Source organism: Patagioenas fasciata, chromosome 6 (assembly GCF_037038585.1).
Source record: "Patagioenas fasciata isolate bPatFas1 chromosome 6, bPatFas1.hap1, whole genome shotgun sequence".
Taxonomy (NCBI): domain Eukaryota; kingdom Metazoa; phylum Chordata; class Aves; order Columbiformes; family Columbidae; genus Patagioenas; species Patagioenas fasciata.
Genome location: NC_092525.1, coordinates 31111357 through 31134266, shown reverse-complemented (window position 1 = coordinate 31134266; position 22910 = coordinate 31111357). Strand labels below are relative to the sequence as shown.

Sequence of the window (22910 nt, the reverse complement as noted above, 5' to 3'; positions counted from 1 at the left end):
CAAACTGTCATGAAGCCAACTTAATATAACAGCTTCCTTTATACTATAAGGATTCACAAGGGACCTCACTGCTAGCATACAGGAAATAAAGTCTGTTGTGCTAGAACAAGACTTTGTTTCTTACAATTTAGAAAACTACACAAAGTTTCCTTACAGGAAATGTTACATTCATTCAAATTCCCATATTTATTTGTAGACAAAAATTGCCATTCACATAGCAGGAAAGCTAGATCAAAACAGAGACAGCATAGACTTAAGGCCATTATGGGGTATTGGTGAACAGATTTACATTATGGCAATAAACATCACTACACAAAAATGTACTTAAATATAGAGCTATCTTTATTATTGTCTCCTTTTCCAGTGCCAGCCTAATTTCTTGACAGGAAACCTTGAAAAGAAATTGCTACATGAACGCACTTCTTCAGTGAGGAGCTTGCAGAGTTCATTTTAGGTAAAGCTTGTCTTCTGTTGTTACACGATTCGACCAAGATATACTGACTTTGGATATTTTTCCTTTAGACCAGGCCACTGAACGATGAAATAATCTGAAAAGTAGTAAAGAATCTTTCCAGACAGGGATAAGGTTTCCACGCGGCAGATGCTCTCTACATACACAATGATTGCTCTCTTTATTCCTAGAAGCCCAAGAAGAAGAGCAGATATACAGACAGGAACACATGTTCCTGGTCCATTGCACAGTATCTAAAAGAGATGAAACATTTTACAAAAGTAAAACATGAGTTTTTTTATACGGTAAATAATTTAAAGTGTATATATTCACATAACATTACGATTACAAAAAAATTACTTCCAAAGCTATTTTAAAAAACAGAAGAGGCAGCTGAATATGGAGAAAAAGGAGGAGGAATGCAGCAAACAAAATACATAATTTCAAAGTAGCTGCCAAAAAAGATCATCTTTCTTTACATGTCAAGGAGGAGGAGAAGAGCTCTGAGATGGCAGTTAATTTCTACGAAGGATGCAGAATTCCTTGACTCATGGGTAACTAAAACAGCTTCCAACCTCAGTGACAGCTTTGTGTTGTATTGATCATGAGATTCGTGCACAGATTAAGGCATAATCTGGTGAAAGAAGTTTAATTAGGATTACTAAACCTGGGATACAGTTATAAACCTCTTGTATAAACCTCTTGAGCTCTGGCTTAAGCCAGCAAAACACTTAAGAGTTCAGCAAAAATGTGCTGATGAATTAGAACCTTCATCAGAATTCACCAGCTGACATGCATGACTGTTTTTTTCTTATTTTTTTTTTCTTTTTTTCTTTTAATAAACACTAGTACACAGAAACAAGCATACAAAAAGAAGGTGCTTTGGTAAATACATGTCATGTCCTTGTAGCAGTGGATCTTAAATTCACTTACAAACGAAAACAGTAAAATAAAGTGGTCTTTCAATTTTAGACATTGGTAAACTGAAAAAGAGATTGCTTAAAAGGTTAAAACCAGGGTATATTAGACACTGCGTGGGTATCAAAATGGATTTCAGGCAAGGAATTTCTTACTAAATTTAACTACTACCATGTAATCAGCACTTTTCTGCACAGCTGGGGTTTACATGGAAATAAAGAGTTCTTTTATAAAATTATGGCCGTATATCCTATAAACTCACTTTTTTTTTTTTTTTCCCCAATTTCACCAGCTTGTGAAAGATACTGCATTGGTGGTGGAAAAAAGAATACCAGAGTTTCTGTTTCAGGGGTGTAGCAATCATTCCTGAACGCTTCCCTCCCTGCTTTGTGGCAAGATCCCACCAATAAACTGGCTCAGAGCACTTTGCCTCAGCTAAGATCAGCAGCAGCTTTGGCGCTGCTGAGTTCCAGACTCTCTCCCCTCTCCTTTCCTTTGCCTTTAAGATGGCCCCAAAAATCTAGCTCGGGGATGTGGTGACCATAATGCAGTGTTTTCTTATGAGAATCAAGAGAAAGTAACACTGTATGCAAAATTATTCTGATCTTATTGGAACTATTTATTTAATCAAGACTTGCTGACATTTTCTGAAAGTCCTTTACAAGCAACATGCTGTATACTGGTTTAATGTCGAGATTTTAGGATATCAACAGCCACAAGTACTTGGAGAAGAAAACTGCAGCAGTGTAATTCTTTTGTATTAGCAAATAAATAGCTAAGAAGCAAGGAAGCTGAACACATCAACTTGGCATACTCGATTTTTGAAATTAGAGTAATATACTACGGTTTAAAACCACCTGCTGAACCTGATTTCAGGTAAATCCATGCTGGGACTTTAAAACCTACTCTACAATCTGCTGAGAATGAAGATATGCTTTTTATACATCTGGCTTGGCAAGCAAGGAGACAAACCAACCACACACGTTGCCTTGTAGCATTTCAAAGCAACTTTTCCACACCTGTGAACTAAACCATGCATTTTGCCCTATTTCTTGACAAGTTTGATTAATTTGCAATGATGTTGATTGTGCTACTGCTACATGGCAACAGATGCACCAACTGCAGAGGGCACCGAGGTTTTATACAGGCATTGAGAAGCAGCATTTGAACTGAATGGGTTTTATGTTTGCTTTTTGATATCTAGATTAAGGCATGTTCAGGTATGTCTATTTGTAATAACATTTGTTACTGTAGTGTAAGCATAGGCATAAGAAACAAGTGTTCCAGAGTCTAATACTTAAAAATACCAATTGCAAATATGATTTTGATCTGGTAGACATCCTAACATTCTCCTCAGCCCAGAAGCTGAGACTTGTATAACAGGTTTTATAAAAATGCTGAATTATTACAATAATGGTCTTTACCAAGCCACCATGCCATACACTTCATCCTACTTCCCCCCCCTTATTAAACGTGGCTAGTAGCCCACTCTTTTTGGTATTTGGTATTCTTGTGTCTAGATGCACACACAAAGGTAAATGCTAAAATGAAGTCCAAACTAATTGTAGGTACAAAAGTTCATGTAAAGAAATAATACTAAATGGATCTATTTGTGAATCCATACATAGCTCAAAAGGCCACACTGACTTGCTGTTATTACTTTACTGAGGTGCAAAAGAGAAAAGCAAAAATCAAAATTAAAATAAGAAAAAAATACCCTTACAATACCCAGGTTTTGATGATATGCTCAATTTATAGCTTCTATTGACTGTTTATAATTTGTAAGCTCCTTCTCAGATGCCCTTTGATTCATGGAAAAGTACTTCCATGTCGGAAAAAAGATGACGAAAATTATGGACTAGGCATCTCTAAAAATACACGACCTGATCATAACTCCTACATCTTCTGTTCCTTCCCCTTCCACACATACCCATTCAAACCAGACAAAGCACATGTGGCTCTACAGGATCTCTGTATGCAAAATGCCCCTAAAATACTCTGACTGTAGATGTTTCTATTTTGAAATGCTCAGGTTTAGCAACTGTCTCAGGAAAGAGACTCTGGTATAAACCCGCTGAAGCCAACAGACAAATAGATGCCTATCGGAATTTGGGGTCATGATCTGTAAGTCACAACTATTAATCAACCTTTCTGATCATTAAAAATTAACCTTGGGTTAACTTTCAGTGCGTGTCTAGAGACATGTCGTACCCAGAACTGGTGCAGTTGTTCACATGTTGGAGTGGCAATTCCCCTCCAAAAATCTGGTCTGACCAGTCCTGCTTACTCCCTCTCACACCATGAGCAGGAAGGGAGACCAGTGGTCCTGCTGCTTGGAATCCAACATCATACACTCATCAAGGGATACAGGGGAAACTTCTGACAAAACTAATATGCACATTCTAAAGAAGAGGAACCGTTGTGGAATCTATAAGCTTGAAATGCTGCTGTTCAGCTCCTGCCAGTATATGAACTTGTTGATGGTGGAAAGGAAGTGAATCATCTAAACCCTTCCCTAAACATGTGAAAGAAGATGAGCTGTCCTACTAGTGAATTTCAAAACACTGGCCAGAAGTAAATTCTGGAGAATGATTGATGTCTTCTACCTTGAAAAGATCAAGGCTTTTGTTTCTCCCCTCCAGCAGAATATAAATATCTCTCAGGGAATCCAGTGCAATCACTAGTAAGCTGTGGAGAAGCAGGCATCTATTGGGCAAGAAAGGACCAGGGCCTCTACAAGGTCAACTGGCTATTCAGGGTTAAGTGTTTCCCAATATCTATTTACTTTAGCTACAAGGCTGCCTGTGAAATATTTGTGCTGCATAAGATATGTCTCTGAAGATCTCTAGTTTATTTGGTTCAGCCTTCCTCGGTGGGGCAGCAGAAAGGGGGAAAGAAGCGGTCAAAGACCATTTTTGTGTCGCCCTTGTGAACTCTTGAGCTGCAACTGCCCAAGGACTTTCTCAGTCACTGGACTATCCAACTTTGCTGCCAACAAGCTGTCAGGGGTCGTTCCAGAAGCTGGTGCTTCAGGTCTCTTTACACCATTTACATTCACGTCTAATGCAAACAAATGTCCAGTTAAGTGTTAAATTGCCTCACTGGCTGCCTGGCTTCACAGCTAGGCCTTATAAACCAAATCCAAAATACTAAAATCCTTTACCAATTAAATGTAACCAGACTTTTAAACAGTACAAGAAACTAATCAATCTGTATATTAACGGAGGTGCAAAAGTAAATTATCAGAATACAACATTTATACTTAGCAACTCTCTCTATAAATCCAATTTCACATTAGTCACTTTCATATAAAATGGAATAGTTCTTGACTTTCTGTTTCATGTATTTTCTATGGCTGCTGGAAGAAAACAAGCTAAGCCAGCAGTCTGGCACACTGGGAACACTGGCACATGGCATCACAGCTGATAAAAGCTGCTTTGGAGTGGTGAATGCAGCACTGTAGCAGAATGACATTTACCAGCTAAAACACTGAAAACACAGTTCAGAGCTTCACTGGGATTAAATGTCAGGCCACTGGTTAAAACAGAAATGAGTAAAGCAGAAAACTCGCAGTTTTCCATATAAATATGTAAACATACATTTGCTGTACATCTTTAATGAGCACAGGTATTTGAGTACTTCTTATGCTCCCAAACTACAACAAAGAGAGGACAATGTAAATCCCTCTAAACTTAGTAGAAAGTGGAAAACTAAGGTGAGATTTGCTTTGCATAAGAAACTGTCAACACCAGCTGTTCTCCTTAACAACTTCCACAGAGATTGGCCTTTGCCACCTGGACAAGAGCAGAAAACCACCTGGGTTCCTGGGGCTGGGCAGGTTTGTGGTGTGGGGGTGTTGGCTGCTGCTGTGGGGTGAAGAGCATGTGTGGATGGCCAACTGTGCTGCTCACCAGCTGCCCCCCAAGAGTGTGTTTAGGACATTGCCGTGATCTCCTCAGTCCTGGTCCCTTCCCCACAATGCTGAACAACTGGAAGTAAGAATAAGGGAACGAATGATGGTGATAGAGAACTACTAGAAGAGGCAAAGGTTAGTAGAGTGATACAAAACTAACCTAAGCTGGGTTTAATTGCATGACCTTTGTTTATCTGTGGGAGTAAGCAGTCATACTTTTAACAATGTAGGGGAAAAAAATAGGTATTTTCTGCTTCTCCAGAACAAGTGTGGGCCTAAAAGCAGTAATTAAAAAAATAATTCTGTTTGTGTTTTTGCTGGACTGCTAAAACTTGGCTTTTGTTGAAAAATACTTCATTTCAATGGCTATTTAACATGTACAAACAAAAAATAATTGTTCAGTGTATTAAGATATGAAAACCCAGAAAATATCTTTGTGGTGTGTCAGAAAATAGCTGTTCCTGATATTTTAAGGAAGACAAGGGAAAGAGGCCAAAAAAAAAAAAAGTAAGCATGGAAGAGAGGAAGTGGAAAACCAGTTTGAATTACAGTTGAAAAGAAGTGAGCACAGAAGAAAAGGGGGTTTTATAACATGATTATACTACCATACTCTCAGAGAAAAGATTTAGGAAAAAAAAACTTGTCTGCTTGCAAATAAGGCTTTATTTAAAACCAAACCCAAATTCCTTAATTCCTCTATCAAGAAAAAGGAGGAATATAAACCAATCTCAATCACCTTTGACAAGAAACTTGGACCATCTACTGATCTGACAAAACTCCTCAGCCAAAAATATTTTCAGCAGAAAGCTCCTCCGTTTGGACCAAGTTTGACAAGTTTTCACCTTGCCAGGTGAAGTGAATTCTGGCTTGGGAATGAGTTTCCAAAGGTCAGCAAGGAAATACATGGGTTAGAGAAAGCAGTTAGAGGGACTGTAATCTGGGCATTGTATATTTTTATTTCTATCGCATGTTTTCAGTTGATGACAGACACCCAGATGTTGTGTTGTTGGTAGATAGACTTACATAACAACAACAACAGCAAAAAAGCACCATAGCAAGTTACAATACATGGAAACCTTACAAAAATCACCTTTTATGAAATTCTAGAAACAACAGCAGACAAAAATAATAAACCTTTCACAAAGGTACCAGAAGTAACAATAAACACAATCCAATGACACAGAAATACAGAAAACTAACAGGGGCAGAAGACTCTGTCCTGACACAAAGAAAGCCTCCCTCATGAAACCACAAATCTGACCATAGAATAACCCAGACGATCTTTCAGAAACAAGGGAAATGGAGCAGAGAATGAATTCAGTGCCAGGGAAACTGAACAGTCACATTTAGTGAAAGCTGAGTAGAAGTCCTTGGACACTGAAAGGAAAAGTAAAAGAAAAACCACAACAACACGCTCATTTTAATGTCAGGGCTAGTTCTAGAGTCTTGCACTCATCAGGCAGGAGTTAGGGGCTTCACATTGCAGTATTTTATTGCCTTGTATGATTTCAGGGTGTAATAACAAATAGATTTGGTGTTGTGTTTTTTGTTTTGCTGAGGTTGTTTGCTTCTGTGGCCCAAGAAGAAAGAATCTGCAACGAATTCATTTGTATACTGCTATATAAATCACAGCATTTAATGAGCTCATCAGCACTTGCCTGTTTTTAGTATTATCTTACTGCTATGAAAACTTCACACCAGTGCCCTGCAAGGTGACCATTTTTCTCCTTCACCTACAGAAGCACTGAGCGCTGCCTGCAGGGGCAGCTGTAACCTGGAGTCTGGGTCTCAGCTGTTCCCACTTGCTGCCCTGGGACCCAGCTCAGGTCCCTGCCCAGCGTCTCCTCAACAGCCCCTGCACTTGTGGGACCAGATCTGTGGAGATGCTCTAATTGTAAAATTAAACTAAAGCACTGGTGAACCAGTATCACCCATTTTAATTGTAAATACATTTATCTTATGAGATCATGGCCAAGGTGCAAGCCTGGAGAGTCAAGAAACCAGGGTTGTACCCACAGCTCTGTTGTGGACTCAACATGGGATTTGGTGTACAGTGTTTTCTTTCTCTCATACCAGTATTTTTTACTTTATCAACAGGAACACAAAAATTTACTCCTCACAGAGGATGCATTTAGATTCCTGTATATCCTTCTCAGTGAAGATCTCCAGGTAAGAAGAGTATTGTTTTTTATTAGCATGCATTCTGATTCAGTAGCATACTCAGAGAATAAGATAAAATGTATGTGCTATTTTCTTTTGAATATAACTACTTTTAAATATATTCACACATAAAAGGTCATATCCATTATGAACCAACTTCTGCTCGTAGCTTTGATCACAATTTAAGCCTGGATGGCAAACAGAAAAATTGTTACTGCTTTCACAAATGAGTAACTCTCAAAGGTTTCAAGAGAAACTTTGTCTCCATGGAGGTAATGCAGTTATGATAGAAACAAGATCCCTTCTAGGGAATATAAATCTATTTGCTAATAAGAAAAACAAGAGAAATCTGAGAATTTAGAAGATAAATACTTAAGTGTGTGGAAGGGAGTGTCCTTGTTAAAGCTTTTGCTAGTCTAGCTCTTTAACATGTCTGAAAATCCAGGTTTTCAACCTCAAGGAAAACTAGCTTAGAATTTTTAATATTTTTTTAAGGTTGAAAAAAAAGCTTATTACTGCTATTGGCAGAGAGAAAGAAGAATTTCAGGTTCTGTTTAAACAATATAAAGGTCATTACCTAGTGGTTTATTCATTTTGAATTGTGAAGATCTTATCCTTATTTTATTCACTTTTCTCCGCAACTTGAAAATAAAACCAGCTAAAACTTCATACCCTGATTTTTGTTTGAACTTACCTGCGGCATGCAGGCTAGGACAAAAAATCTAGATGCATAGTCTGATGTAAATTGGGTAATTAAAGTAGAATCGAATTATACAGGGGTATACTTTAATTTTCTACTGTCTAAATCACTTGAATCATCCGGGCGCAAATGTAGTTATAGTGTTCAATAGCAACAGCTTGTGCTCAGGCTGGTCAGTGCCTATAGCTTGTGGCATTGCCCGCAAAACACTTTTAGTTCACTTCTGTGCATCCTGTTGGTTTGGTTCTTGTTATTTTTATACAATACACACAGTAGGTGAGGTGCTCTTCAAAACGAGCAGACACATGTGTGGTCCTACAGGCAGATTACCTACTAGGAGAAAGAAGATCAGTGAATGCCAGAATGGGATGAGGGAAGTGGAAGAGCAAGGACTTAAATTAGCACACTGTGCAGTTGTGTTTCTAGTGTGCACTACTTTTTTTTTTTCCTGAGTATTTTCAGCATAGAATGAAATATATTGGGAAGGATCACCAACTCATTTGTTTCCCCAGCTCTCACTTTATAGAAGGTTGGGGAGAGGGAGACAAAAATCCTGCCTAGTGGATTTTTCTATGGGAGAAAAGGAGAGGTTCCACAACAGCACCAGGAACTTGATTTAACAACAGGATTTAGTTGGAACAGCACAAGGCATTGTCACTTCTGCCTTCTAAGCACTTAGTGGCCTGACCCAGAGTTAGCAGCTGAGTGCCCTCAGGGGCAAGAGACAGCGGAAGGGGGCCAGCAGATGTGATTTGGATCAGCATCCCCACGCAAAGTAGCGAGAGAAGCTCTAGTTTCTGGATCTCAGCAGACCTCAGGAGTTGGGCTCTGCATGTGGCTATTTGACACTGTAAAGATGCAAATAGCTCGGGTCTGTTTCTGGGTATGCCTAGGGGCTCAGCTCATGAAAAGGAAGATGACTGGGTCATTAAGAGCCTCAGAAGTTAGGCAACAACTTAGTGAGGAAGGTTTGAGAATCTAGATTTTGATGTATAAAGAAACATGCAAGTTTGACTTGTTTTTTGATGAAGCTAACCTTAGGCACCCTTCTTAACTGCCCCTATATTTCAGGTGAAATGTGGCAGGTCTGTCACTGGGATTAAAAGGTCTTTGGAGCGGTAGTTTCTATCTGTGTGCATGATGCTTCTGCAGGCATGTGGAAGCAGAATGGGACATGTGAGCTTGGCATCCTCCCCACTCTAGCTGCCAAATGTAAAATGAGAAACATAGAACCAATTACTTGAAAATAATAATAAATGACAGGTGAGAAAGTGGTACTAATACTCAAGTCTGTTGGAATGTTAGTGTTGGTCATAAAAAAATTAACACCCAGACTAGTGGGACCAACCCAACATCATGATCTCCACCAGCAATTTGGGTCAAGAGATAGTGGCACCAGTGAGTCTTGTGAGAAACTGTCAGAGATGGATAGAAGATTGGTTAGAAAAGAACAATACTACCGCTGCAGATGCAGGCTGGAGAATAAACTCCCTGCCTATATTACCATGGAGTGGGTCTGTGGTTTATTGCTGCTGCTAAGTTAGTAGGAAGCAGAGGAAATTTGACTCCATGTGGGTGAAAAAGTTGGCCATGAAACAATTTAGTTAAAAGCTTTTGCCAAGTAAATGAAATGGTGGGTAACGAACTACATTTGTAGCTACAAACACTAGGTACTAGTTGTCTTTCAGCAAGCTGTTATCGTTTTAAGGGTCACCTTGTTTGAGCCTGAGCCTGAGCCTGACTAAAGTCTCTTGGTCAGAGTACCATGAGAAATACCATCTAACCTTTTAAAGTCTATTTAAAAACAAGGGCTTATCTCCTGATATCAAAAGTATTGTTTGTTATAGTAGCCTGCTTCTACTCAAAAGGAAATAAGAAATTGCAAATCTCAGCGTCTTTCATTAGTCAAGCATTAATTTAAATAGAACAAGAAAGCAGTATTTTAGGTAAGCTAAAACGGGTATTCTGTATATATAAACATACTTGAGGCTACTGCCTAATCACTGCAATTGGTATAGCAAGAATCTGCATCAAATACCTGCCTGAAATGTCTTTACAATGCAAAACCTAGAGGTATTACAATCCGTATCTGTGTACCAGTGGCCTGGTTCAGCAGTCAGATTTAGTGACACTGTCTACTTGAAACCATGCTTTATAGTGTATATGGAAGTGTGATCAGGGTGTTCATTAGGTTCATAGTGAACCTGATAGCTGAGGAGCTAAGACTGATCCATCTTTAGCCTAAACTCTGTTTAAATCTAAGATCTCAGTTCATGTTTATTGCTGTTTTTATCCTCCCCCTGAAATGCAGTGTCTATAGGCATGTCTAACAGGCAGTCACAGAAAGAAAAGAGCTACAACCTGGCAGTAAACTAACTGATCTGAATAGCTTTAGACATTTATCTGTGCTCAGCAAAGGGTAATTCTCCATTGTGGCTGCAGGGCAGCTGTACACAGCACACAAGGTAGAGGAGGGGTGAATAAGTTTTGTCTTCATTAACACTGTTAGACACATTTGGATGGCTTAACTTGCTTTCTTTTTAGACTATACAATTTGTATCGCTGACAGTCTTAATCTGCTGTTCGTACTCTTGTCTGTTTTGATCCCAGAAGAACAACAGTAGATCAGACATACTGTAAAATCAGTCTGGTCCAAAAGAATTATAAATAGTGGGGAAAGATTCAGTGTACAAAAGAACGCACCAGAGAGACTTAATACTGTATTATACAAAGTTCACTTGTTACGAAGTAAATAGAGGAAAAATGCCACCACCCAGATTTTGTAGTTTTCCACAAAGTTCTAATCAGAACCGTGACATAAGGGACAATAACTCATTATTCATCATAGTAATTTATTAAAGTGCTGTGAACTGAAGACATTTTGAGCAGGGCACAAAGAACGGAAAATCTTAGATAAATGAAATAATGATCTCCTTTCATACAGCTTACTGTGTGAAAACTTCTGTAACAACTCCAGAAGCTCATTGTAGCGAATTTACCCAGTCAGGGGACCAGGTCTGTGTGATGGGATGTGCAGCCATTAAAGAACTGGTAGACTGCTAGAAGCAAAATCAGCTGTGTAGCTTTTGGACTTCTAGAAATAAGTTTAAAAAGGAAACACCCATTCAGCTGACAACTGGTGGGAGGGAGATGGGAGAGCTTGTTGTACTTGCTGTGCAAATGTAAACTTCTTACTACACACTTCCCATGGGTAGGAGGCCCTAATGTGGAAGGACGGCCTTCTTTGCCTGATTTAACCCAGGCTTTTCCAAACAGCAGTGATCCGAAAAGATCTGTTTGTCTCCGGCTCACTGAGGCAGTATAGGAACTGCTGAGAAGTGGCCCCAGAAAAGCAAAAAAAGTCTGGCCCTAAGGGTTCAGGATGCACAATCCACTAATGAACGGAGCTTTTCTCACAGTGTTTCTGTGCAATTCTAGGTGAAATTTTATTAAAGGAAAGTAAATCACTGACCCAATTACATAGTGCATCTATGGCTGAAAACAAGGACTGGATGCAATTTATGTACAACTTTCTGCTGTGTGGTGGACACATGTTCTTAGTTTTCAGTTTGAATTTCAGGTATGCCAGAATAACCAGAATAACAACAATCCAGCCAAAGGGCTGGATCACCTGGAGACCTCATGTCAGGGTTGGCGAATCAGTCCAGAGACCACAAGGACAATAGTTCTGTAAGCAGCAAGAGAACCAACGACTGGTTTCCTCTGAACTTACTGACTCAAGCATATTACAGGAAGGCTGTAACATCAGTTTATTCCTTTTTGGACATCAAATAATCTGTGTAAGATCCTGTAATTTTTTCTGTCTTTGGGAAAAATCTCTGTGTAGCTTGTCTGGTTTTCTGTAACTGTCCAAGTAGGATTTGCATCTTTCCCAAGATGGTAGATCTTCTAACATCTTATTCTGGTCTTTGATTTCTTCTCAGTCATTCTCTCAATGAGGGCAATAAAAGTCCTCCTTCTCTGACCTGTTGCCTGTTTTCATGGTAGGAATTGGCAGCCTTTGAGTCTATGACTGCCTATTAAATCTGGCTCCAGCTGATGAATGGTTTTAAAAGCTTTTCTGAGGAAAGGAAGGTGTAGGCTGAGTGTGCTGGCACAAGCCTTGCTTTCCTGGAATTTTAGGCCTCTACATAGGAAGCCTATCTAAGGTTGACATGTTGTAAAATCTGTCCAGCCTGCAAAACACTCTGATACCTACAGTTCTGTAATTCTTGGCTATAGGAACAGAAGCCGATCATCACTTTTGACATCTTAATTTTGTTACTTGGTTTAATACCTCTAAAGGGACTTAACTGTGCAGAGCACAGATGTTCATAAGTCAGAAATGGGCCTCTTGGAGATGATCTCAAACTGAACAACTAAGCTAACTTTTACATTTCTTAGACTCTCTGGAGGCCCATTTCAAGTGTGGGTCAAGTCCTGCAAGACAGCAAAGATCTCTTGGAAGCTGTTCAGTTCTTTCTAAACTCAGTATCTTTAAGAAGGGTTAGATGGAACTGCTTTCTCATGCAAAGTAAACTAAGAAGCTTTGCCAGAAGATCAGTGTCAGATACAAAGGAGACACAGTGCTCATGTAAATAAGCACATATGAAGTAACTCCTGTGCAGCCAGGGTTGCTCTTTCCCCTTTACAGCTATTTTGGCTCCACAGATAGGCTAGTTATGCCAGCCTAAGCCTATCTGCTCCAAATCTTGCCTTTGTGAGCCTAATGGTTCAGGCTCCCTTTGCAGTACTTCTCTTGCCCTGCGTTCCTTGGAAAGTGCAAAATTTCTGCTTTTCTCTAGCTTTTGGGTGTCTGGAGAAGATTTCAGTCATTCCTTCAAAGGCACACACATTTCTGACAAGCCTAAAAGGAAGTGTAAGGATTTGGGACTCACTCAAATGTACAGATGATTTAGAAGCAACTCAAAGTTGTCTCTCCCTCCTGCAGTTAAACAAAAACAGTTGCCTAGACTGAAAATGTACAGTACCATGAGCTCTACTGTTTAAAAATATGAAGCTCTCAGCATGATGTAATACAGTGCTTGTTTCTAAATTCGGGTGTTGATTGTCATGCCAAAAGTTATAGATGAGTCCTGTAAATTTGTCCCGCCCTTTCTAGTTCTTTAAACTACTAAGCATTGCAATTTACCACAAATATTTTCTTCTAAAGGCAATTAAATATTACCAGTTATTCCACATACCACATAGAATCTTTTCACCGGCAATGTGAGGCATTTTAATCCCCACATCACTCTTGTTTGATAAATGCTTTGAAATATTTACAGCTCTCTGACTTCTTATATTTTACAGAATTCTTAAACTAAGATGTGTGTAGAAGTAGTAGCATGCAAGCAGCTTTCAAGCGGTGTACGATTTGGCACAAGGCCGGAGATGCTCCTGCCAGCAGCAATACCAGCTGCTGTGGTGGTTGATGATGGTACCTGGCAAAATAGTATTTGGGAACACCCTCCCCTCCAGCCCTTTTCTAATCATGGATAAGGACTCTTTAGATAGCATTTTGAGGCAGTTGCTCCCTTAAATGCTACAAAGGGCTTAAAGGCCTTGCTAAAATGTATTCTTAATTTTACAAGGACAAATGTTTTTCAAAAGCATTAGGCTTTCTACAGCTTATCACAGCATATCAACTCCAACACCGTTTCTAATAATTCTACATGTAAATCCCACTGTCACTTTAAATGCCTCTTGTAAACAGAGAAACCATGGAATTAGATTAGTAACTTCCTGCTCTTCTGTGATGTCCTGTTGACGCTTTGGGTAATAAGCTACACAGTGAGATTTTTCCAGTCAATTTCTTTTGCAATAGTAAGTTTAAAAAAGTATATATATTAAATAAAACCAGTGATGTAGCAAAGTGATTCCTAAATATTTGTTACTCACCTCTGCTGTAAGATGTCCACTTCAAGTAAACATCTCTCTACTATTTCCCCTGCAAATAAAGTCACTGTATGCCATCTTCTACTCCCTCCTAGTACTAGTTTTCAGAATGGGCTTAAAAAAAACCCCAAACTAACTACAAAAAGCTGCTTCTGTTGTTCTACACACTAAACTGTTCTGAAAACTCCAGCAAGCAAGTAGCATTTGATCTGATAGGAACTGACCAGTACTGTTGAAGCCAATGAGATCAAATTATTCACAGCAGCTTCTCTAAACATTCAAACCACCACAAATATTTACAAGCCTCTTTAGAATTAGCTGTAGAGTTCACAGTGAGAGCTAAAAAAAGGCTGCTTACATCTGCAGTGGGTGTATATATGCTGCTACTAAATTATGAAAAATATCTTGTAACTGTAGAAGTTTTTACAGGTTTCATTAAAATATTTAAAAACACATAAAATATTAATTTGAAATTCTGCTAAAATAATACTAAAAAAAAACCCCCAACTCTCAGGTCTGGATAACTGATTCCTTAAGGTGCCAGTAGCTCTAGCTAAAAGCCAGCTTGAACCAAAATTTCTTTTAAAGAATTGGGAGTCCAGTGTACTATTTTTTGAGTCTAGCATTAACACAAAATTTTATTGATCTAATTATTTTATTTCTCTAATATGACAACCCTGAATACTTCTGGCTTGATTAAGTGTGTGAATTTTTAAATAAATGTTGTAATTAGCATGAGAGTGCAGTTTTGTGAAAAGCTTGAAAAAGGTACTGAAGTACAAGGAGTTGCCACTTCAGCAGTGATATTTTTTTGTCATCAGGTAATTAACGTCAGTCAACCAAATACTAAATAAATATGCATGTAGCTGAAAAGTCCATGTAAGCACAAGAACTGAATCTTTATATATTTCTGCTGGTCTGAACCTGCCCATTCCAGACTGGTCATACCATTTCAGGAGCAAGACCAGCCCAAAGGATAACCAGGTTTTCAGGCACAGTTTGTGCTGTTGCAATCCTGAAGAGATATTATCAAGAACGAGCAACCTCGTTTGTGCCAGCATGAACTAGGGAGTGACACTCTCTGATGTTACCTTAAAACTCTGAGAGGGAAAACTGGTATTTGCTACGCTAATTCACCAGTAGTACAACCTGTTCTCTCTTTCTTGGTGTATTGCTGCTGTATGTCTTTCAGCTCTAATTTTACATTCAAAAGTGCTTTTCCTGTGAACTGTAAATCTAAGCATACGTATGAGATACAGTCTGCAATTTCTTGATATTCCAAATGCTTTTATTGTGCAGATTAGCAAGTTCTTAGTAATTCAGAGTTTACCTACCAAATCTGGTTTCAGTTTGTAGGTCAAAGGAAGGGAGTAAAGCATAGAGTACAGGGTTGTTACCACTGAGGAGCTCCAAGATTGTCTAACCTCGCGGCTTCTGGGAATCCGATCAAGGGTGAACTGGAAGAGAGCACGATAAACTGAGTTGTTATTTTTCCAAGACTGCTGTTGCTCTTTCTATAGATCTGTCTGTGCCAAGTTTTTTTTAAATCTAGTTTGGAAATGTTTGGGTATGAAACCTTCTCTTAGATGCCTTATCCAGTGTTGCGCTTAGCGCTCCTGGCAAAAAGGTGAAATGAAATACTAGAACTATCTATTTTTTAATCTCTTCTAATATTACTTTAAAACATTCCTGAGCTCATAAACAATTGAGCTAGAACAGCTTCACCAGCAGTATGTTAACGCAGTGCCCCATCTCGTGGTCAGTGAGAGACAAGTCTAGGGCTGATCAGACACAATCCAAGCAGCGACTCTCTTCTGCCTCTTGCCTGTTTAAATTCTTTGTGGATTTTCACCGCAGAAAACATAACAACTTCTCAGTCAAAGTCCAGTGAGTACTATTAAAAAATGTAACAGCACATATCACTGCCCTTTAAATGAGTACTTAATGATTATTCAAAAGATATGGAAGATGAATATTCAAAATATTTGCATAATGAAACAGGAAAGAACATCATATCATTAAATAAAAAATAAGTTTAAGAACTAATTTTCTTTCTTCTTTTCCTAGGAAAAAGTAGAGATTTACTGTGTGTAAAAGGTATCAAATTAATAAAACTCAGATGTTTTCTGCTTGTCTTGGAACACTAAAAACAGTTAACAGTATTTAGGCTTCCTGCATTCTTCGCAGATGGTTTTTACCTTGATGCAGAGGAATTGCACCTAAGAACTATTGCTGCAGCAGAAGGCAATCCCAATGCCAATAAATCTTTTGACTGCTGAAATGAAAACCAAAGATAGTAGCTGCAGTGCACTGTTCATTGATGTTGACATGTTGTTTAGATCTGGACAATGGTCACTGTCTTGCTTCATATGGGACACCAGATCACTGTTACTCTGACATAAATCATATTGGGAGTGAGAGACTCTAAATATTATTATAAATACTGAAAACTGCCCAGTTACTCCAAATATAGCATTGCTAATTGTCATAGCTTAGCCTTGGTGCTTTGCAACCAGAAAAGATTATGTTGCCGATAGCTGTACAGTAAATACCAACTACAAATCGGTCTTGAATAGCAATAACTGGGGCTTTAATGTATAAGGCGGAAAGAATTTAAAACAAAACAAAACAGCCTGCGTGTAAATGCAGAATATCAAGTTAATTTTCTTGACTGAAATGATCCTGTTTCTCTGTGATAAGGTTCTTCAATTGTGGTGATGCTGGCAGGTGTTAACAGATGTTATGAACTGGTTGTTTTGTTTTATTTGCAGGTGTTGAAACTCTGATTGCATCAGTCTGATAACAGAATATGGAAAAGTAAGCATGCCCCCTGCTTCCCATTTAACAGGATTCTTGTTATCACTACCTCTCTCTTTCTTGAAGCTTTGGAAAAAAATCAGGTAGTAAAAAGAGATTCTGTAAGTGGAGTTTAGACCTGGAAGAGAACGGGTGATAAAAAGAAATTCCGTAACTGGAGCTCAGACCCTTGTGTAGTATTTGGTCCTGCAAGAAATATGTGTATGATAAGGTAGTTTTAGGCAGATTGGGTTTCAGTGGAAGTATTCAGGATGTTCCCTTCACTGGAAGAACAGTGTTAAACAACACTTGCCAAAAAAAGTATGTGATTTTTCTCCATCACAAAAAAGCTGGTTTCAGCGAAACTTGTCAGGGACCCCAATCAGTATCAAAGTGGAAACAAACTTACAGAATTCAAGCAAAGATCAAACTGATTTCTTTCTATGCTCTTAAAAAAACATGCTTGAAACTTTGCACATCATTCTTTATGTGATGTGTTAGGACTTTAGCCCATGTATCAATCGATCCTTAAATATTAAGCTGAGAAAGAAAACCAGATTTGTTTGTTTGTTTAAAAGTCACTGCCAGGTGCTTCTGCTATCCCAGCCTCTCATCTGATGTAGTACTGTCAGTGTTCCAGACAAAGGCACCTATTGCATCTTTTGCTGGAAAACTGCCTAGTATGTCTGATACTACAAACAATTTGGTCTCCTATCTTCTATGGTGTCATATTTTTGCATTTATTTTTCCTTACATCTTTGATGGAGTCTTTTTTGTTACTTGAAGACAAATGTTCCAAACTGGCAATTCTATAATAGTTGACTGGGTATTGCAATTTCAAAATGAGTGATGTAGTCCTTTACCTGGTCAATATTGTTTTCCAAGTATGCAAGGAAAAGTCGATGGAAAATTGCCACTGCTGTGAATTATTATAATATGCTCAACTGAATATACTGCAATGCTGGCAAAGAAACTGGGTTTACGTAGTTACTTTTCCTGCTGAGGAACAAGATTTCCTAGCATGGTGTCTCTCATGAGACATAAAGTGGAAAAGAACATGTGGTCAGATGAGCATTATATAAATGTTAACTAATCTGATTGTTCATCTCGGACATGACAAATGGGCACATAAGAGCTGGTGAGGAAGTCATATTCTTCAGTCAACAAATCTACGCTGTGTTTCTGCTGCTCGAGTGGGTCAGCAGGAGCTGCAGCAGGTTCTCCATGCTGAGCGCAGAAGGTTCCCAGAGCAACAGCTCTTGGGGCATCCACGTATTACAGAACAGTTGTGGTTACCAGCTGGGGGCAACAGAGAACAAAGAGGAAACTGGTAGCAGGACCAGAGGCTTTTCATAGGAGGCATTTTGGATGTTTGGTTTTTTTTCAGGAGACATTTAGTGGGTAGATGTGCAGCATTTTGCTTCTCATGAGCAAGATGCTCATTCTGGCTTCCTTTTCTTCTCCCTGAATACTTGTAGCTTTTAGAACTGGGCTACACCACAGATCAAAAAGAGAAATTGATTATATTTGTGGGTTTTTTACATTGGAATCTGTTAAATGTGTACACTGATTTTTCTGTTATGTTAGTATTGTAATCTGTCTCCTGTCCAATCCTTAGTTCTGGAAAAATTTACTTTTCACTTTCATTTATTCAAAGCTGCAAGAAGCTACTAACACATGATTTATAAATGCTTGATGATCTCCAGCATCCCCAGTGCCAAACACACACTAGTTGAAAGCACACTCTGAAAGTTTGCAAATATGTCATAGGCGTGTGACCTTTACTTTCCAAAATGTATCTTCCATTTTCACTCTAAATATTTCTGTTCAGTGGAAAAAGAATGGCCAAAGGAAAATAAGCATGTGTTATCCAGACACCAAACTCAGATGCAGCCAAAAATGTTCCTCTGGCTTTCGATGTTGAAGGAAAATATAGCTACATGATCTGTTAGTAGTTGGAGAGGGTACAAAAGCGAAGCTGTTTAGCAAAACAAGGTGAACTAATGGAAAATGCATAATCCTTTAATACTCAAAATGTGTATTTTTAAGAAATTAAATAATTTAGGGTTGGACAATTTTCAGGTAAGTGTGTATGACTGTGTACATGACTACCATACAAGATTTCTCTGAACAGGAAATACCTTCAGACACTTTACTAAACTTTCAGAATTGGTGCACAATGAGAGAAGTCACTGACATGCTCAATTTTAAACTAAATCATCTCCACTTGATTGAGCAGCTTGTGGTAAACAAGGAACCTTTGTCTTCCAAGGTGAAAGTGGGGTAAACAAACTTAAAAATATCATTCCTGAGTGAGCCTGTTGCTGACCTGAGCAGCAGCTGCTTTACATTAGAAGGGGTTATTCTGAAAATCATTGGTACTGAGTCCTACAATCTTTTGTCCCAGTAGCGCAGCTGAAGACAACAGAAATATCAGAAGTGCACCATATTAAATCAATACCATGTAAATAACTGCATGCTGTACTGCTTGCTCAGAAAAGCCTATTTTTTTGCAGTCCGAACATTCATTTCCATTGCACTGATTCAAATTTCTAAATAAAAATATACTGTCTGCTAATTTCACTGGACATGAGATCACACTTCAAGTACCCTGAGTCACACTGCTGTCTGTTAATCATATAGCAAACTAGGTCAAAGTAAGCAAAAATTTGATTAAAAATATCAACAAGATTTTCTTCCATGATTTTAGGAGTTCAGCATTTGCTCAGGTCATCAACCAGAAAACTATCTGACGTTAAGAGGTACTGCATACTTTTAAAACGTGTAACTAATGCTCGATTTTAAAATCAAACCAAAACACAGTCTAGAAACACACAAAAATAATACAATTTCAATTAAGGTTTTCTTAGAGAAAACATTTTAATAACTTTTTTCAAAAATATACATGTCACTGAGGGAAATACCAGACTGAAAATATAATTATAAAATCCCTACCATATTTCTGCTCCAGTATTTTTATATCTACAAATAACACTTCTACGGTTAGCTGGTATACATAATTAAGAGAGATTTATTTTGTGCATACTTCTGTTGAGCAAGAAGCTCAGGCTGCTTTCACTATAATTATGTTTTCTCATTGCTTCAAATGGATTAATGTGTTAACAAGAGGTAAAGGCCATTTTAAGAGAAAGTAAGGAAGGTGGTAGTGAAAACTAGTATCAAGAATGGCATTTGCTTGTTTTTGGTATATCTGCTTCACATTTTCAGTGTCTTTCTAGTACAGCATTAATCAATAGTTTTTATCTAGTTCACTTTTAAAAATGTAAAAACCAGTATGTACAAAATGCCACCTTCAGCTGAACTTCAGTGCAAGTGATTTTCAATACCTAGAAAATCCAAAGCACTTACTGATCTTAAAAACATCTTTTTAAAGAATCACTTCCAAATTGCCTTGAATTAGAGTGTTAAGATGACTTTATCTTACAAGAGCACATTTAACAAGTTACCTGGGAATTGGAGAATGTTTCAGCCCTTTTTTGTTCAAAAGAACGTATTTTAGCTTCACTCATTTCATCTGAGTCTGCAAGAATATAATGCCTAGGAGAGTATGACTCTGACAAACAGCTTAGTAATCTCAGGATTTCTGTTGTGTGCCCACCTGTAAAAACAAAATAAACTGCAGTTGGTTACATGAAACATGTTGTAACTTACAATTTCTTCAGCTGAATCAGTCACTTTTGCTTTTAAAACTTACTAGCACTACTATTATTAGTGACACTCTTCTGAGAGTAGAGGATTCAATTAAAGGATTGTTAAGACTGTTTAAGTATTAAGTAATGACATGAAGACAATTCAGCTCCCACTGAGGCTATATTGCTGGAAGCTTTTCAGTTAAATGGGACTGAACCAGAATCACACAGAAGTACGACATTTGTGTTCAACGTCCTGTACACGATGCAAACACAACTGAGCAAAGGGTTATATGGTAGTGCATACTCCAAAGCTGCCCCGGGGTGCGATGCAGCTGGGAGCTGTGCCGTGGCACCGCGCTCTGACCCTGCCCTGCACTCTGTCCTGTGCCAGCCCAGTTCGTGATATGGGCATCGAGCTGGCACCAATTCCACTCCACAGCTAAGCCAGCGTAAAGGCCAGGTGCTTATGGAATCAACAGCGCAGCTCCAGCCAAGCATGTTAACTGCTGCCCTTGAATGGGTGTTGCAACCTCTTAAGTGCAAGGTCACCTTGTTCCAGGAGCTAATCTGGCACTGAACTGGAGAGTAGGGGAGGGTGTACTTTTTGTGGTTTTGGGTAGCAGGGTTAATATTTTTTTGTCAGTTGAGTTTCCTGAACCAGAGTTACAGGAATACCTGTAACAGTGGATGAAGAGAGAGGGAAGATAGTATGTGTGGGTAGAGCCGGCTCACCTTTTACCTGTTGGGCTAGATCAGCTTAACATCAAACTCTACCTGTAAGTATGTGCATAAATGTTTCCTGGATGTGTTACTTTTCACTCTGCTGGAAGCAGCAAACCAAACCAGTAAAGCAAAAGTATTTCTGCTACGCCCTGCAGCGCAGGGCCATTATCCTCGTAAGAGACCTTTGCTCCACAAGTCAGACGCTCTTGGCTGGCGAACACCTGCCGAGCAGCGGGTGCTGTGCTGCTGCACCAGGCATGAGAATTTGACGCCTTTCCGCAGAATTTCATGCGGTATTTTTCAAACATTTTTGGAAGGATTGCCTCATGAGCAATCTTGTTGAATCTTTCACAAATTTTAATGCAATCATCTGAGTATTCACAGAAGAGCAGGATATTCCTACTTCCAAGAAGCCTCAAAGAATAAGCTTGAACATCACATCAATCCTAACTGACTTAGGAATTATTTCACTCGGAATGCTTCTGTATAGTGATGGTATTTTTTAGTATGTACAAACTAGATTCCATAGGACTGAAAGAAAACAAGCATATTTCCAGTCCTACTGGAAGTAAAGATGACCTGAAAAATTGTAAAACCACCAGTCAAACTCAGATTGCTGAAAGACCTGGGATTATTACTCAATTAGTCAGTGTGCAAAAACCACAGGGGTACTGAGGTGATGAAATCAAAGTTTTGCCTGGATTTGGCAACTACAAATTTTCAAGTTAGCCTCATTTTGGGGGGAAATGAATTGCCCTGCAACTTCAGCGAGGTCACAAGGAGTAGCAGATGTGTGTGTGTCCCCTTTGCGTGTGGTGACACACGTGGACAACAGAGCTGCCTCTGACAGACCCACATGAGACCCTGGGGAGTAAACAAAAGAGATGTGGTTTGGGTACAATTCTTACAAAATGCCACGTTTGTGGGGGTTGTACCGATCTTTGGAAAACCTTGCCCTGAATCGCCATCCACCATTTTCTGTCAGAAGACGAAACAGCTGCACAGGTCTGTCCTGCATCAGTTTTAGTCAATACATTCATTAATGAAACCCATGTGCCGCCTGAAGGTTCAAAAACCGAACTGTCAAACATACATACAGATGAGAAATAAAGATGAACCTTAACAATTATTCAAATTAAAACTAAAACACCCCAAGACAGGTGGCGGCCTCGAGGGCGCCCGACCCGCACGGGTGGTGCCCGGACGCAGCGGTGTCGGACTCCCGGGCAGCGGCTCCCGACGCACGGCCGCGGGCGGGCGGGCCGCCCCTCACCCGCTGCTGCGGAACCGCCAGCGCGACTACAACTCCCGGCATGCACCAGAACACGCTGGCGAGCGCCGCCTGCGCCCTCGCTCCGCGCTGCATGCCGGGACCCGTAGTTCCTGGAGCCCTGCGCTGACGCTCTGCGGAGCCATCCGCTCCCGCTGGCGGCAACCCATACTCACCGGAGCCGGCCACCACCAGGAGCCTGAGGGGAGGTGTCCGCAGGCCGCGGGGCCTCCTCGCCAGCAGCGCCAATGGGACGAGCAGCAAGAGGAGGAGGAGGAGGGCGAGAGGTAGTAGGGGCTCCATGGCGCGGCCGGGGCCGTCCCGCCGCTCTGCGCGGAAGCACCTTCCGGCGTACGGCAGCCGGTGGGGCTCAAGTCTTCCCGCGTCTCCGGCCGCTGCTGTAACGCCGCTGCACAAGGGCTGTGGTG

At 39.7% G+C, this 22910-nt stretch overlaps 2 protein-coding genes across 3 annotated transcripts in view; one reads left to right on the top strand and one right to left on the bottom strand.

Annotated features, from left to right (window-relative positions):
• Positions 1-321: 321 nt before the first annotated feature.
• ALG14 (ALG14 UDP-N-acetylglucosaminyltransferase subunit) lies at positions 322-22907 on the bottom strand. The gene is made up of 4 exons (XM_065842064.2): positions 22659-22907; positions 20304-20455; positions 15375-15497; positions 322-705 (listed from the first exon to the last, which is right to left on the bottom strand). The coding sequence occupies exons 1-4, from the start codon at positions 22783-22785 to the stop codon at positions 475-477; spliced, it is 633 nt and encodes a 210-aa protein (XP_065698136.1). The 5' UTR covers positions 22786-22907; the 3' UTR covers positions 322-474.
• The window catches only part of TLCD4 (TLC domain containing 4), a 42611-nt gene continuing 42300 nt past the window's right edge, over positions 22600-22910 (top strand). For both annotated transcript variants that reach the window (XM_071810403.1, XM_065842059.2), the window contains exon 1: positions 22600-22769. The gene's annotated coding sequence lies outside the window, so the exon portion shown is untranslated. The remainder of the gene's footprint in view (positions 22770-22910) is intronic.

Bases quoted from the DNA above. Each gene is read 5' to 3' on its own strand.
- ALG14 (XM_065842064.2), bottom strand. From the start codon at position 22,785: ATGGAGCCCCTACTACCTCTCGCCCTCCTCCTCCTCCTCTTGCTGCTC. The intron at 20,456-22,658 runs GTGAGTATGGGT...TTGTTTTTACAG, and splicing joins CCTGGTGGTGGCCGGCTCCG to GTGGGCACACAACAGAAATC. The intron at 15,498-20,303 runs GTAACTTGTTAA...GCTCTCTTCCAG, and splicing joins AAACATTCTCCAATTCCCAG to TTCACCCTTGATCGGATTCC.